The sequence below is a fragment of the Neopelma chrysocephalum genome, unplaced genomic scaffold (assembly GCF_003984885.1).
Source record: "Neopelma chrysocephalum unplaced genomic scaffold, ASM398488v2 Primary Assembly neopelma1_96921, whole genome shotgun sequence".
In the NCBI taxonomy this organism is placed as follows: domain Eukaryota; kingdom Metazoa; phylum Chordata; class Aves; order Passeriformes; family Pipridae; genus Neopelma; species Neopelma chrysocephalum.
In genome coordinates this window covers 419,990-436,662 of record NW_020925564.1, presented here as the reverse complement: position 1 = coordinate 436,662, position 16,673 = coordinate 419,990, and the positions used below count along the sequence as shown (strand labels likewise).

General features: G+C 39.7%; 1 protein-coding gene across 2 annotated transcripts in view; it reads right to left on the bottom strand.

Annotated features, from left to right (window-relative positions):
* The window catches only part of FREM1 (FRAS1 related extracellular matrix 1), a 66,129-nt gene that overhangs the window by 6,665 nt on the left and 42,791 nt on the right, over nucleotides 1-16,673 (bottom strand). For both annotated transcript variants that reach the window (XR_003532124.1, XM_027670651.1), the window contains exons 25-35: nucleotides 14,575-14,989; nucleotides 13,161-13,362; nucleotides 12,587-12,731; nucleotides 10,280-10,409; nucleotides 8,815-8,887; nucleotides 7,784-7,933; nucleotides 6,340-6,578; nucleotides 5,567-5,614; nucleotides 5,128-5,286; nucleotides 4,747-4,872; nucleotides 3,993-4,108 (exon numbers count right to left, since the gene is read on the bottom strand). Coding sequence is in view for 1 of the 2 variants with exons in the window: in XM_027670651.1 (XP_027526452.1) it covers nucleotides 3,993-4,108; nucleotides 4,747-4,872; nucleotides 5,128-5,286; nucleotides 5,567-5,614; nucleotides 6,340-6,578; nucleotides 7,784-7,933; nucleotides 8,815-8,887; nucleotides 10,280-10,409; nucleotides 12,587-12,731; nucleotides 13,161-13,362; nucleotides 14,575-14,989 (1,803 nt within the window). In the remaining variant the exon portion in view is untranslated. The remainder of the gene's footprint in view (nucleotides 1-3,992; nucleotides 4,109-4,746; nucleotides 4,873-5,127; nucleotides 5,287-5,566; nucleotides 5,615-6,339; nucleotides 6,579-7,783; nucleotides 7,934-8,814; nucleotides 8,888-10,279; nucleotides 10,410-12,586; nucleotides 12,732-13,160; nucleotides 13,363-14,574; nucleotides 14,990-16,673) is intronic.

Below are 16,673 nucleotides of genomic sequence, written 5' to 3'. Positions count from 1 at the left end.
ACACACATTATTGAAGACAGAACAACTGTTCTAATTGTTACACCTAGTTAGGGGGTTATAGGTATTGTAGGGAAATGAGATCAGTCCTGAAGGAACATACCACTTCCGATAATATTAATTACTGAACCTCTAGGCAGAGCGTCAGACACCGGAAATGACAAGATAACATTATTTATGGAGTTGTGTAAATCTAACACTTCCTAATGTAAATTACTCAAGATAAGGAGCCATGCTATACTTCTGCGTTAAAAAGCTCACTTGAAATTGTTCCTATGGGCTTTAAAATTTTTGCCATCAAATCAAGAGCATCCTTTATCTTAGAGCAGTTGCCCAAATTAAGGAAATATTTTGAGTAGCTATTGACTTTGAAGTAGAAGTGGGAAACACTTAGCACAGAGACTTTACTGATTTTCCATTAAATTATCCAATACGTTTTAAAGAATCTTGTACCATGTTGGTAAATTTAACCTCAGAAGAAGCACATTTGACTAGGTACGAAGGTCTCTATAGGACAAGAGAATATTTAATTTTAACTGTTGTAGTAAATCCATGTCCTATACTGATGTCGAAGGGGGTGGGGGGTGACTGAGAGGCTGTGCTCATCCCAGTCTTTTGTCTGGTCACCTATGCTGATGCCTTGAAATAGGTGTCTAGTGTTGCTTACAACACCTTGTAGTATTCAGAACATTCAGATAAGAGTGGCAGACACGATGCAGAGCTTGCAGGAGCCCTGCACTTCCAGAATGGCAGTTGAAAGTCAGACAAGATACAATAGACTCCAAGTACCTGAATTCCCATGCTGGAGTCACTTGCAATACTGTAAGTTAAACCTGTCACTTACAGAACCAGCATAGTTTTAGGAGAGGAGGGCAGCAGGCTCCATCCTGCTTTGCAGTAGGCAATACTGAGACATCCTGAAGGATCTAAACTATTATGTTAGATGTGGTTCTGCCTATGATTAGCAAGGATTGAAGCCATATGCAGCTAGTACACTAACACCAAACAAAATAACCGCCCCTGACTTACATAGCTAGCAGTAAAGAACCTGAAATCTGACCATATTTGAGCTCTATTTAAATGTTCAAGAAGATAAAGGTATAATATGACTAACAAAGCAAAAGACACAACTGTGGGTTCTGTCTATCCAGTCCTGTTCCATCCCCTCAGTGACAGCAGTGAAACCATCTCACATGTGAGTGCGCCCTGCTGTACTGACCCTTGGGGAGGACGTGTTCCTATGGGATAAACAAGAACTGTGACATAAATCACCAAAATTGCTTCTAAATCAGGCTGCTGTGGGATCACTCAGCCGTAATATCCCCCAGATGCTTCTCTTCATAGTGCCAAGAGCCTCTTCATGCATACAAACAAAGCTAGAGCAACTTGCATCATGACACGCATTTATGTGTTCTGCTTCTAACCTGCACATGGAAACTGAAGAAAGGGTTGGTATACCTGCAACAAATGGATGCAATGTGTGTCAATAAAAGCCCAAATAGATCTGCATAAGCCCCTGCATATATAGTTATGTCCAGACAACAACTGCTTACACAATAAATTGATAGCATTGCTTTCATGGAATATAATCACAGGAATATCAGGTTGGAAGGAACTTCAAGGATCATCTGGTCCAACCCCTTTGGCGAAAGCACAGTCCAGCCAAGATGGGTCAGCACCCTGTCCAGTTGAACCTTAAAAGTGTCTGATGTCGGGGAATCCACCACCTCCCTGGGGAGACTATTCTAATGGAATGTGAAAAAAGTCTTCTCTTGTGTCTAATTGGAATCTCACCAGAAGTAACTTGTTCCCACTGCTGCTTATCTTTTCTATGTGACTCCTTGTAAAAAGGGAGTCTCCATCTTCCTCGTAGACTCCCTTTAAATGTTGGAACATGGTGATAAGGGCTCCCCTAAGCCTTCTTTCCTCACATGGCAGGCTTTCCAGTCTTTTGATCATCTTTGTGGCCCTTCTCTGGACCCTCTGCAGCCTGCCCACTTCTTTTTTGTATAGCTTGTTGCCCAGTCCCTCATCTCAGGATAGCAATGTTTCCTCAAGGAGGCTAGGAGGTTGGTTACTTGGAGACTGTTAGTGAATCAACTTTAACAGTGCTTGTGATTTTCCCCTGTTCTGTGTAATAGAAAAAGTCTAGCAAGACAAATGAATAGAAGTTTAAAGTAATGTCATTTTTGTAGTAATAAAAAATTATTCTTTTTCAGTGAAGTTGGCTGATTTACTGAAAGTCAATTCTAATATTTTCATTTAATGTTTGCTTGATCTATTAAAATTGAGATTGACCTCCATGTTGGTTTTACTTCCTTGTTTGAAATATCAACTATTTAAATGTCAACAGAGTAAGTATTTATAACAGAAATACCACAATCAGTGGCAGTGGTGATTGCCAGGAGGAGCTGGGAAAAAGCACAGGACAAAATTTACTAAGTTATCTTCTTGTATGATTTTAACTGTGTTCCTGAGATTGTACTTTTGTAAATCAGTTCCAGATGAAGGGCAGGAGGACTCCATTTACCAGGATAAAGCTTTCTCAGTCTGTGCTAGTATGATATTAATTGAATCATCACTGCCCTAGGATTCATTTCCTTGTGCACTCAGTGATATGCCTTGACATTTTGTGCAGGTGTTTAACACAGTCATTTACTTACTGTTGCTTACATTTATTTACTGCTCTTCAGTTTAACATCTACATTGTACACTATAGCCTTCATCAAGAGGTTACCACCTACAAAAAATATGGGTCTCCAGAAGCACACTCTTTTTGGAGATGGGAAACACCTCCCAGTAAAGTGACATATATTCCCAAGGTATCAATTGAACATTGAAGCCTTCAGAAAAAAATATAAAATATTCACTATTTACAGCTTTTTTTGGATAAGTACCATAATAAATGCAGACAATAGAAAACAATTTCAGGATCTGAAATTTAAGTAAACCAAGTAGTAATGTGAAATTTGGGGTGAGCTCACAAGAGCAGGTAACATTTACATTTTAGCAAAGAATATCTTCCAATAGCTGGGAGGTATTAGAACCAACACTTTTATTTTGTATGTTACCAAGACAACATGATCTGGCATAACTGAGTGGAATGAATCAAGGTTTGTTATGCATGCTTGGCCGTGATTCATGTTTCCTGCATGTCCTTCCACTGCTTATGGAATATATTCTGTTTCTTTCATTTCCAAGTCTTCCCTGTTCGAATTTTCCCTTTGCAGAGTAATGGAGAGGTCTTTTTAAGCCCTTGCTATTATTCAGATTGGTCTTTGACCTGATGCTCACAGTTCAGTACAAAGTAGAGAGAATGCATGATCCTAGGGCAAGCTTCATTTTACCATGGCTAGCATTTCTTCCAGTGCTAACTTAATGCTCTTAAAACCAAAATCACAAAGCAGATGCCCAAAGAGCAAGACTGTCAGGGTTTTTATTTGACTCTTACTTTGAGACAACTATTACTGTTGTTGTTGCTGCTGCTGTTGTCGTTATGCCTTTATTTATCCTTAAGAAGTCAGAAACGTACTGTTAAATTGAAAGTTAAAGTTTTCAAGTAGTTACAGAATCTGCAGAGCCTCATCTTCAGAAAAATACAGTGAGGCACACAGGAGCTGGCAACCTCTTACTGTTGCTATATCAAGTGAAGGTAGAGCCAAGGAAGTGGTGGATCAGAGAGGATGAAACTCTGAGTCATTGCTGTATTTCTCTTCTCTCAGAGTAACTCTCCCATTAGGAAATATCCTTACTGCAAGTGGACAACTTTGGAAATTTGTGCTGTGAATACGGTAGCATCACCACCTGAAACTTCATGAGGCTAACAATATATCTATCCTCCACTGGGTCTGAATCCCAAAAATTGTTCTATTTTTTGGGAAACTGTGCAGAACAGCTGAATTGGGACATATCCGATTAAATTTGGCCTCAAGAGCAGCATTCAGCTCAGGGCAACAGCAATGCACAGCAAACACATTTGCATAGTGGTTGCTTACTGTTCTCTGCAAGCCCGAGCAGCAGTGTTCCAGGTGACCTTGTGATTCACTACCAGGAAGTAGCAGCTGCCCTCATGATAACTCCATCCAGAAGGACATTTCTTCATGCTTACCTCCTAAAATAAAAGAAGAAAAGGCAAAACAGACTTATGCTCACAGTGATCTGTGAGCAGATGTCTGTGCACAGATAGTCTGTACACTAATGCCCAGAATTAAACTGAGCATGAACTTCAGCGTGTATCAATAAAGCCACAGCATTGCTTAAAAGATTTAAATAAATAAGTGCTTGCCAGAGGAGGCTACAATTTATAATTAGTAGTTTTAATGGTGACAACAGGTTTCAGTTCAAAAATCCTCTAAAGAGGTTGTATTAGTTTGGACACCACTGACTGTGTCCTGCAGTCTGCATAGGGAATGCAGTGCAACAAAATTCAGCATAACATCTTACGTGATGGAGGGAATGTATGTTTACAGAATACCTAAGTAAGCTAATTTTACTAACTTCTACTCATTCTCTCACAGAGTTCATTCCCGAACTGTCTTATGCCCACGTACTCACAAGCACCAAGGCACCAGTGCTCACATGGTTTGTCCAGGAGCACCTGTGGATGACAGAGAGGAAAGACAACCCCAGCAGTCAAGTCCTCATCATATTTCTGGGAAAATTTTATTTCTGGTGAAAGCAAACCTACTCTGGACAACACTTCTATTCCCTGTACAAGTTACAAGAAAGTAGTCACGGCTACATTTTTACCTTGCTTTGGGAATTCCAGAATTTCCATGTTATCCCATCACACTGAAATAACTTTTGAGTGCTTTCTTCATAATGCAAGAGACCCTTTAAATCTGGTGTACAGGCCTTTGGAAAAGAGTAAAAGTCCTGGAGAGAGAAAATGTCATTATAACATTAGAAGGAAAATAATTACACAAAACAAACAAGATTAATTAAGCCTTATATTAAAATTTTATGCCATGAAAACTTTTCAAAGGCTGAGTTGTTATCTGTGTATTGGTTAGGCTCAGCTTTGGAGTAGGAAGGGTTAGGCTGCAGATCTCAGAGGTGTTAAATCAACTTGGAAAACAGCATGACTGAAAACAGATGGTGAAAATGCCTATGAAACAAAATGTTTCATACCTTATGTCTTGAACTTGGTTCAGATGCAAGTTCTGCCTTATCAGCCTGTGGGATTTCTATCTTCCTAGAGGAGATGACATTTACCTGTGGTTTTGCCTTCTTGTTGGTTTTAGCTGATGAGGTGTCATCTTCTATTTTGAGTGATACCATCCCATGATACTTTGTTTTACAGTATCACACATGCAAGAACAACAAGAGAGGGAAAAGAGAGGGTTAGTACATACAAGCAACTCTTAAATAAACTAAATAAATAATAACAAAAATTAATTATAATACAAATTGTTGTAAATCAAGGGAAAATTATACCAAAGGAAAAGAAAGATACATAGGAAAAATAACATACTGGTTATAACAAATTATTAAGAGTGATAAAGCCTGGAAAGAACAGAATCAGAAAGAAATCACAGAAATGGCTGACCAATACTCATAATGCTCTTACTTTGAAAACCACATCTGTTCCATTTCTAAATACAGATGAAGGATGAACCTGAAAAAAAGCAGAACAGCAGAATGAGATGAGCATATTCATGCATTATAGAAACAAATAGACTTTATGCAAAATTTACTACAAGATCTAGGTTATAAATCATGAAGAGCATGTCTAGGTTTTAGTTCTTTCTCTTTCAGAATAGAAATGGATAACCTCTGAAAACAGCCATTAAAAAACACAAATTACAAGTGCCTTTATGAACAGATTCCATTAACTTTTAAGATTACAGTAGCAGAAAGTTATTAAATCACCTAGCTAAACCAATATAACTTAAGCAGGAAAATCAGTGGGCAAGATTTAAATAACTGTTTCCTGTTTAAGCTAACAGTATTTTCAGCTTTAGAGCTTCAGTACCAGATGCAGAAGTTCTATACATTTGCCTGGCTCCACTGACTTCTTTCTTCTAACTTCTAATTTATACAAAATGAGAGGCTTCATAATTGCTGAAGTTGTTTGATGCCTGTTTCCTGCCCCAAATCATGTTTTTCCTCCTCTCTTGCACACATGGATTTTTGGTTTTGGTTTTTGTTTTGTTTTGGTTTTTTTTTTTAATTTGCAGTATTTTTAAATAGCTCTCCGGTCTGATTCAGAGCAAACTCTGGTAATTTATAGTTATTGTATGGTCAGGTAGAATCACTACAAAAATATGACAGTTTAATGAAGATATCACATCACAATAAATTCACAAATCAGTCAATCACTGAACCACAGAAATGTCTTACTATTCTGCCATTTCCAGTCACTCTCAGCCTGGTCCTTGACGGATTCGCCAAGCTGTGCTCCCGCCGCGGGTCCCCTCCATGCTCTCTCATCCCTTTGGAAGGAGGCAGTGGGATCCCTTCCAGGGAAAAATTGCCAGGCCTGGAAGGTGATGAGGAGCCTTTGGAAACTGGAAACAGTGTTCCTCTCCCCCAGAAGCCATGTTTGCTTTGGCTAGAAGAATGGGAATAGCTGCACTGACCTGAAAGCATAAAAATGGCAGATGGTCAGTTCTAACTGCATGAGCAGATAACTGATCATATTGATATGGGCACCTAAACAGTTTGTCATTAAAAGTTGGGTGATTCTTTCACTTGAAGTAGTTGATTTGCTGTTTGTTTAGTCATCCTCATTTCTGGGGTTAGCTATGACTATGATTGCAATGCTACCTATGTATGTATGTTTTCACACGTGATGCATCTCTCTCCCCACAGGTCAGAATTTCAACCAAGCATCTGCTGAAAATACCTGTTTTCCTGCATATATTGGGGTTTGCAGTGCTGTTTTTTTGGTAACGGAGAGACAGGTATCTTTAACTCCTATTGGTGATAATTCCATCATGCCCAGACAATTTCCTCCTCAGAAATACAGGACACTATTGTTTCCACAAATTCGATGTGTCAATTTACATTATGATTTACATTAGTAATGTTAAGGAGAAAACAAATCTGAAATTTTGAAAGGATTTTTTATAACATGAAGCCTAATTCATTGCAACATAGGTATTTAAAATAGTTTCACTAAACAGCAGAAGAAAAAACACTCTTCGGCTTTCAGAGGACTCAGATGCTTTGCTAGTTATTTCTATTTTTCTACAGCTTTTCTATTTTTCTGTTTCTACAGTTGCTTCTGTTTTGGTATGTTTTAGGCACACAACATCTGACCACTGAAAAACACAATAATAATGCAGTCTTAAAAGCCTATACTCTGTAACGATCACTGCTGTGTGCTGTAAAGTTGTGGATTGTGTTCGTTAAGTATGGAACATATATTACTAAGAGTTGGTTCATTTGTTAGATTTCTTTTTTGAAAGGAAAATAAATCTTTTGTAGAGGTGTATAACTGCTAAACAATAACTGGGAAAAAACACATTCTAATGGACCTAAAAACATTTTTTCCCAGTTTAATACATGAGAACTGAACTCATGTTGTTATGAAAAGTGTTTTCTTTCCTGGCACTTTTCTTATTTTGTGCTCATCACTTTCTCCATGCTGTGTTTCCTCAGAGGATGCATATGATTGTGTGAGAGAATAAAGGGTTTGCAACTGCTGAGCCTGTTTTCTCTAAAAAGAAATTAAGCGGTTTGATCTAAAGGTGAGTGTTAGGAACAACTTGTGGTTGAAAATAGGTAGCTACTCAGACAAGATTGTCCCACCATCTTAATGATGAGGATCAAAAGAGAATACCTCCTTTTGAGTCCAAAATTTTCACTACAGCTCTTGTCCTTGTGCCAAGAACAGCATTCACAGGGGAGTTTAGAACTACTTCAAAGACTTCATCATCTTCCTCTAATCCGTCACAGGTAATTGCTATATTCCACATCTTGGTTGACATTCCTAATAGAAATAAACATTTTAATTACTCTTTAAGTGCTATTTCAATCAATCAGGATGTCAAAGAAATATATTAATTAACATGTCTGCAGCTAAAATGAGTGGCTTGTGTATGCTATTGTGCTCCTACCAACTGACAGGACTCCTGCTGTTCTTCCAAATAACATTAAGTTTGAATTTGTTCCTGGGCAATGATGGTTCTGTTCAAGTGCACACAATGTAACAAAAAGCTGCTGTAGATGTGCAAATGGCAGTGGAGTACATAGATTTAGGACTTCTATTGCAATTTTCAAGAGAAAATCATAGGGTTTTTGTCTAAAAAGCCTAATTTTAGAGATGGAACAGTTATTCAAAAGACCTGCAAATGGATCAAAGACTGTGTTAGATTGAAGTGCAACCTTTTACGCGGATTTTATACTTGTTCACAAGATTTTTGCCTGGTTCTTTGCCCTTCCTGAGTAACTTCTAGCTTCCATTATGTGAATGAGAAAAGATCTTGGAACCCTTGAATAACTTCAGTTGTACTCAGTTTTGTTCAAATTTGACCTGTGTCCTGGGCTTTACTTATTATGACTGCAGTTTTTAAAGCATCTCACAGCTCAACTCAGGATGAGTCCTCCCCAGCCTAGTTGTAGGGAGATTAGGAGTCATCATTTCAGCACTTTTTGTGTTTTAACTGATGTAAAAAAGGACCCTATACCATTTCACCCTAAGTATTAAGGATACTAATTCACAAAGGAAGCCCTTCCAGAAAATGAGTCCAAGTGTCTTTAATACTATTTGGTTCCTCTAGTTAAAGATACGTAACAGATTTCACTCTCCAAAGCAAGAGTTTACATTTTCAGTGAATTAATTTTAGAATTATTCTGTGCACTGGTTCATACCTGGATCAAATTGAACAAGCTTAGAGGGAGTCACTGTAAAGTCTTTTCCCAGCGTAGCAGATATTTCATTGACCTGAGAAGAAATCAAGCAGTAAATGCCAAGCTGTGACCTGTTTCACCAAACCACAACATTCTGCTGTGTGCTTGAAGCTCTTGTGCACCTCTTCAAGGAGTCTCAAATAGACAGGCCAACCCATACATGTGCTTAGGCTGGAAAAAAAGATAAAGACCTAAAGAATATATCTTGTGGTGTACAACTGGCATTCTGTCCTTGCTCATGGCTTAAAATACACATCATCAAAAAAATTTGCTGATTTTATAATTTTGCCTCATTCCCTCTCACATTGCTACTTGACAGCAGGAGGTGACACTGCTGTTCTCTGTGCCTGGGGACCCTGCCATTACCTGGCTCCTGGACAGGCACATCCTGTCATCTCAGAAGAGCAGCAACAACCTGGCCACATTTTCTTATTTAGCCCTTTGTGATGTCTTGGAAGAAGTGTTTGCAAGCAGAGTTGTCTGTCAGCCCCAAAGACTCTTTGGGATAGAAGAGAACCCCTATATATGTAAATATAGGGACTCCAGCAACTCCCTGAATTTTCATAGGGGATCACCAGAGGACAACAGTTTCCACACTTGAGTTCTTGATACTGGGATCAATTTCACTGGTCTGTTTAGTCTAGTGACAATCAGTGTAGAATCACCAGATTCCATGAAGGATAGGACAGGATAGCCCCAATGGAGTCAATAGCAAAATACACACTGACTTCAGTAGAAGAAAAAATCAAAATTGTGTTTCCAATCAGGGCTACAATCCTGAGAAACTGTGAGGAGAAGAAGTAGTATTTCTCTAGCAAGGGGAGATGGTAAAATCCTGGAAATTCCATTTTATGAGGAAAGATAAAATTTGTGAAGGTAAGTTGCACAAAACCTGTTTTACAAAATTATAACGTGCAGGTTTCAGTCTAATTTTTTTGACAGTAGAGAGAGGCTGTCACTGAAGATATAGGGTTTTTTTAGGCTTTTTCCTAGGTTAAGGGTAGTAGGGGGAGAAATGGGAAAGGCTACCATGGCTGTGTAGTTGAAACCTCTATAGCTGCTGGGCTTCTTCAGCCTGAGTAGGGAAAACAAATGCCCCAAGGCCCCACATTGCTCAAAGCCTGGATTTTTAAGTGGCAAATCCTGGAAACCAAGCTTCTGAGCACAGTGCCAGAGAAAACTGCTTGCTTTGTTTTTCCATCAAAACTGAAATACTGCTCCAAAATATTCCAGGTTTGGTTAATCAGCATTTCTACTTGAAACTCAGGAAGTCTTGTCAGAAATATTTCAGCCATCTGTGGTAGGAAGGACAATGTCCCAGTAAGTCTGGATTGAATCACATGGCCTACCTTTTAAGTCTGAGGAAGAAATTAGCAGGCTTACTTATTGCTAAATTTACATTCAGGACATTGGTTTTTTACTTTACCTTCACAGTTATAAAGGCAGACTCTACTGAGTGTCCTGCCCTGGTGATTTTCAGAGACACCACTCCTACGCTCTCACACACTTCATATTCAGTCTGTTGCATTTCAATCCGAGACCACTTTAGCTCCAATCTGTGGGAGAGGAAGGAATGCAGGTGTGAAGCAAAGCCACCCACCAGCCACCCCCAGCCCGTGATTGTGTGAAGAGCCATTTCTCTCCCACTGTTGATTTAGCCAATACACATACTGAGTCTTTGTCTCCAGATCAACATGTGTGATTCAGCTAATTAGGAATAGGCTGTAGTAAATCTTCCAGACCAACCCTCATCCACCCTAAACCAGGCCTGAACCTTGTTTCACAACCAAAGGGGTTCTGAAGCAAATTTGAAAAGAGCAGTTTATCCATAACACCAAATAGGCCAAGACAAGCTATCACTTTTTGTCCTGCTTCCCTTTAGCCTTCTGGTTGTATTATACTTTCACTTCCCATTTTTTTGCCGCAATATCCTCCTTTCTGCCCACCTTCCTTCATCTATCCTCTACCTCTCCTCCTGTAGCATATAGAGCATGCTCTAAGACTTCACTGCCTCTGTGCCAGCACCCTCCCCACTCCCCTTGCTTTACTACTCTGTGTACTTTGCTCTTCAACCCTTCACCCTGGCTGAGTCCAAGTGTTCCATACACTGAATTTTAGAATTGTTTATAGTGAGGGTGTGACTGAACCTCAGAAGATCACATGCTACACAGAGTAGTGAATAAAAATCTCACCTTTGTAAAAGCTGTGATAAAAATTATTGAGAGTCAGAGGGGAATGAAAGAGAGTGCAAAGAAGGAAAATTAGCTGACCTACTTACAAAATAATTTGAACTTTTCTAAAACAATCTTCTAGACCTCTCATGGTTGACTAGCTCTAACACCAGTGGAAGTTTCTTCCTGTCCTCCTTTATCCTCTGATGCTAATCTTGGGGGCAACCCGTTTAGAAGCTGTTTTGATTTATTTTTGCTAAAAAGGATGGATGTGCCAGGTGTAGCCCATCAGCATTCAGATAATAGCTGGGACATCAACAACAAATGAAACTTGCATTTTGAACTAGTGATCTTTAGGTAATAAATAGTTTAAATAAAAAAGTATCTCACAAGCTTTTAAATCTAGTATTAAAATATTATTTTTTCACTTAAAGCCAAATTCCCCTTTGATCTGCTAATGGATAACTTCACTGAAACTCCTATTTTCCATTAAAAAGAGCTTTTTTTTGCTCTCTTCCTAAAGTTGTGCTACACATTGGCATTCATAAACAAGAAATCACACTTTACCATGAGAAGTGGCATCATATAATGGTGGTTTTAGTATTGGTTCATCTGTGAGCCAGCGCAGAGCAGCTGGGCAGTGCTCAGGCTGTCCATGTTCAGATGTGTTTGTGTATGGGGACATCTTTTGGCACAGCCCATAACTGCCGAAGAGCTCCCTCCAGCTCTGCTTGAGCTCTGCTTGATCCCTGTCCTCTCTCAAGCCTGCAGGGAAGTGCTCTGCCCCTGGAGCCAGCTCTCTGCTCTTTTTCTTTCTCTATGCGTCAGGTTGGTGAGTAGCCAGTTTAGCCCAAGAAAATAGCATTAGTTATTTTTTTTACAATTTTTATTACTTCTTATGAAACAAGTTGATATAACATTTAGTCCTATTTTCAGAAATTAAGAGAAACATTGCCTATGCTGAAGGGCTACTCCCACTTAAAGCTTTTATCATCAACCACTGTTCAGATGATATTCTAATTTTTCTACGTGAGGTTTACCATATGTCACAAGGAAATTTGGATAATATGCCTAATATAAGCAGTGGATGCTGTGTGCTCTTCACCTCCTTTCAGTGCTCTTCTGCGGAAGTATGTCTCATAGCTTTATCGCTTGAGAGCATCCCTTTCATTGTAATCTCAAGCTTGTGAAAAATGCACTGCCACCAGCACAGGGCAAGAGTGACCTGCAGCTGCAGAGCCATGTTCATGACGCAGTAATCCCATCCCTCAGCACCCAGCATCTCAGATCTCCAAATGCCCAACTGCCACTTAGAGTAGAGTAAACTCCATTTTGCTTTCCTAGGAGGCCCCAAAGGCCCTTGAGAACTATGACCCACTCTAACCTGGAACTAATCCCTTGTATTTCACCTCCTTGAGGGAAGGAAACCTCCTCTACTCCCACAAAGGCAATGGCAGTTTGAGGAGTAGCTATCTGTGTTCATGTCTGTGGGGCTCCAAGCCCAGCACCAGTTTGTGTGCCCCGGGGCGTGGTGAGCACATATCACCGAGGGTCGCAGCTACCTTTGGGGCCCTGCAGAGTTTCCTCTGGCATCCATGACTTGAAACTCCAAGTTGTCTGAATTCACTTCCTGTGATGTGTTGATGACATAAAGTATGATTTTGTTGTTTAAATCCTTTTGGCTAAACCCTTCCTGAATGAGTCCTCCTGGGAAAGATGAGTAATATGCAGATGAATCAAAAGTCTCTTAATAACAGCTTATATAAACTCTTTTCAACCTTTTTGTTGAATATCTGAACTTACAGAAAAGTGGTTTTATACCTAAACAGCAATATCCCAGTCCATTATAAGCCCAGTTGTTTTTTGTGTGACATCTTTATCAAAAGGCCAAGTTTGATACTAATTTTTATTTTTCTTGATACAAACAAAAAATAGTTTCCCAACAGAAGACAGTAACAATCATCTCATAATGAACATGAGACTCAGGTATCATAGTAAAAGTTTTTTTACTGCATTCAAACTTTACCCAAAGTTTGCTAAGAAATTTTGATTCCTTCTGTCAAGCAAACATTAAGAGGGTAGGTTTTGGGGTCTGGTCTGCTAGTCCCAAAATATAGAGAATGTAGAAGAAATCACCTGTTGTTGTATTTTCCAGGTAGCCATAATGAGGACCTTGCAAAATCTTAAAAATTATTTTGTCATCTTCTGTATTGGGGTCAGATGCCTTCAGGGACCTGGCAGTAATATAGATCCCATAATTGCCGTTATTCAGCAGTTCCACATCAGAAAAGCAATGGAGATGAATAATTTTTGGTGCCATTTTGTCCAAATGATCCACCTAAATCAAAGTTAAACATTCATTTTACAGCATCAGGACATTCTCTGTCCTACTTTTGCTAAAAGCACAGTAGCTTGCTCAGGGTGGCAATAGCCACTTTGGCTCACAGTCTGCTGCAGACATCTGATTTCCAGTTAAGTTCTATTTCACATGAGAAGTTTCCAGGCCCGGATTGCCCATCACTTGCCACCAGCAGCAGGTTACAGAACACACTTGGGAGGGTAACACAAATTCCCTGTGCCTCTGCCCTGATGTCCCACACTCCCCATAGTCCTTCTCATTTTTCATGTGATTTTCTACATAGCAAAAGGTAACTTCAGCAAAGGTTTGTCACCTCTGTTTTACAGTAACAGGCATGGAAACATAAGGATTATGATAATCACAGCAATAGACACAGCTAATGTCTCCTCAAATCTGTTCCACCTTTCACAACTTCTGATGAATCTGCTAGCATTCCACAATGATTGTTGCTGTTCCCATATCTCACCCTCTGCTGAAATTGCACTCCTCACTCATCATGTAACTTGAAACTTTGTCATCAGGAAATGTTGGCAGCCTACTCATTAATATCAGTGTTTTGAAACATCTAGAATTTTGACATACAATGCAACTAGGCCTACTTCATGTACTGCAACATGCCAGCTACATACCAGGAATCATAGCAAATACATCTGAGCATATGACAAAGCGTAAAGAACTGACAGAGGAGGAAATGGGAACTAAACAGAAAGATTCTAGTAAAGAAAGGAAGAATCAGAGCAGGCATCTTACAAAAAACCAGAAGACAGGCTCTCTGGTTATGGAAGCAAAGTGGCTGTAATTCAAGATTCCTGTGACATGAAGATCAACAGTTACCCTTGCATCCCTCATGTGCAAGTCACGGGGTCAGGCATCAAGTGGGAAAGCAGAGCAGGAGGAAGTTCAATATTTCCCATAGCTGGTCTCAACTATATAGTTGAGATTTCTATGTAAAATATTTTAGTGTTTAAGTATTATATGTATAAGTATCTACTTGCTTATGTTTACGCATTGTGTCAAGTATTTCATTCTCCAGGTTAATTATTCATGGAACACAGGAAGCAAACATTGTAGCTGAAAAATACCTCAGTTAAATCATAGGTTGCAGCAAGTATCAGTTCTCATCAAAATTACTACATTTTTGAGCTTTTCATGCTATTTATCCCTTCAAAGTAGGCCTGTAGTCACACTTGCCTGAATGGTGAATGCCACTGGCTCAGTCTGCACTCTCCCATTCACGATGAAGCCTTGATTGGTCCTATCTGTGGCAACAAATGTAAATCTGTCCATCTGGGAATCCCCACCTTGGTGCTTGTATGCAACATCCCTGTTGTCCACATCTCGCTGTGTGAAATTGTACTGCAGTAGCACAGCCCCACGGTAATAGAGGTGACCATATTGGGGGAGCTGAGCCAAGAGGAAGGTAAGGTTTTCTTTGGCAGTGTCTGGGTCTGAAAGCTGTAGGACATCAGGAGAGATAAGTGCCATAGCACCTTCCATTGTTCTTAACCCCATGTTCCTAGATAGTGTGGGCAAAGCTTGGTCAAGTGCCTCCAAGGAGATTATGAATGTCCCATTCTTAGTCCTCAGTCCATTGCTGATGGTGAATCTGGCAAAGAGAGGCAAGATAGTCTTCAGCATCTGTTCTTGATTCACTTTGTACTGAAATGAAATGATAATGCAGACCTTTACTACAGGACTTGCTTGTGTTGATACTGCAAAAGTGGTAGAGCTGGGCTGAGCTCAAACCCAGACAGTGGATGGAGTAGATGTAAAACTTTAAAAAGTAAAAGTAGATGGCCAGGTATTTGACAAGAGTTATAATGCACCTCAGTACTTGCCAGAGGAATGTCTTTGAGGATAAACAGTCATAACAGAGCTGATCTAATCTTCTAGCTCAGATACAGATGGAACAGAACTAAAATGATGGGCTGGCTGGGGGACTTATTGTAGCCTCTGGCATAAATACACATTTTACACATCCTTAAATATATCTTCACTTGGTTACCTGGCAGTAGCACCTGCCAATGAAAGTGTTGGCTTTGTCTACAACATATAAAAAGAGGTAAGTAAAGTGCAAGATCTGCCTGGACAAGGGTCCATTTTTGGTTTGTTTAGGTTTTTGGTTTTTTTTCTGGTCACTGTTACAAATCTTTTCTACCCAAGAGCCCAAAATTATTTGAAAAACCAAACTGGAGAAAGATTCATCCTCATCCCACTTTACGGGTTTGTTTAGGCACTAACCGCATCTGTAAATTTCTGTATATTCAGAGGAACTATTTATATTTCTTTACAAAACTCAAGTAAGGTTTCACTAAAATACTAAGGTATTGGGCAGAACTGTACAAGTTGCTAGGGTAGTTTTAAAAATGTAGATACCCATACCACATATTTATCAAAGGGTCATATCTGCAAAATTCTGGTTCTGTGCTGGGAATTTCTATTAATATCAACATAGTTTCTTGTTTCTGTCAAGAAGTAATGTTTCTTTAGATATACTAAAGATTTGGTTATGCTCTACAGTTGGATTTCCTTTCAAAAAGAAGAGAAAAGGTAAAGGTGCCAAAGGCTGGAGAGAAAATCTGTTGGAAGCTGTGCTGGTTAATTTTCTTCATAGTCACTACTGTAGGGCTGTGGTTTTGATTTGTGCTGGAAATAGTGTTGATAACATAAGGATGTTTTGTTTTTGTTACTGATGAGAAGCACTTACACAGCCTCAAGGTCTTTACTCACTGCCCTACCACTGAGTAAGCTGGGGGTGCACAAGCAGTTGGGAGGGGACACAGCCAGGACAGCTGACCTCAACTGACCCAAAGGATATCCCCAGACCATATGGTGTCTTGCTTAGTGTAAAGAGCTGAGGGAAGAAGAAGGAATGGGGAGACGTTTGGAGTGGTGGCATTTGTCTTCCCAAGTCATTGTTATGCATGATGGAACTCTTGCTTTCCTGGGGATGGCTGAACACCTGCCTGCTCATGGGAAGTGAATGAATTCCTTGGTTTGTTTTGCTTCGGTGTGCAGCTTTCACTTTACTTATTAAATAGTCTTTATCTCAACCCAGGAGTTTTCTCACTTTCATTCTTCCAATTCTCTCCTCCATCCTACCAGGCGGGGAGTGAGCAAGCAGCTGCACGGGGCTTCTTTGCCGGCTGGGATTAAACCACAACAGAAGCCTACCAGCTGGGTATGGGCTTTTGCCATACAACTGACAGCATGGTCTGCAGAAATTTATTATCAAATTTAGTGGTGGATAAAAATAAGGAGAAAACCAATCTTTTAGCCTTCAAAATTCA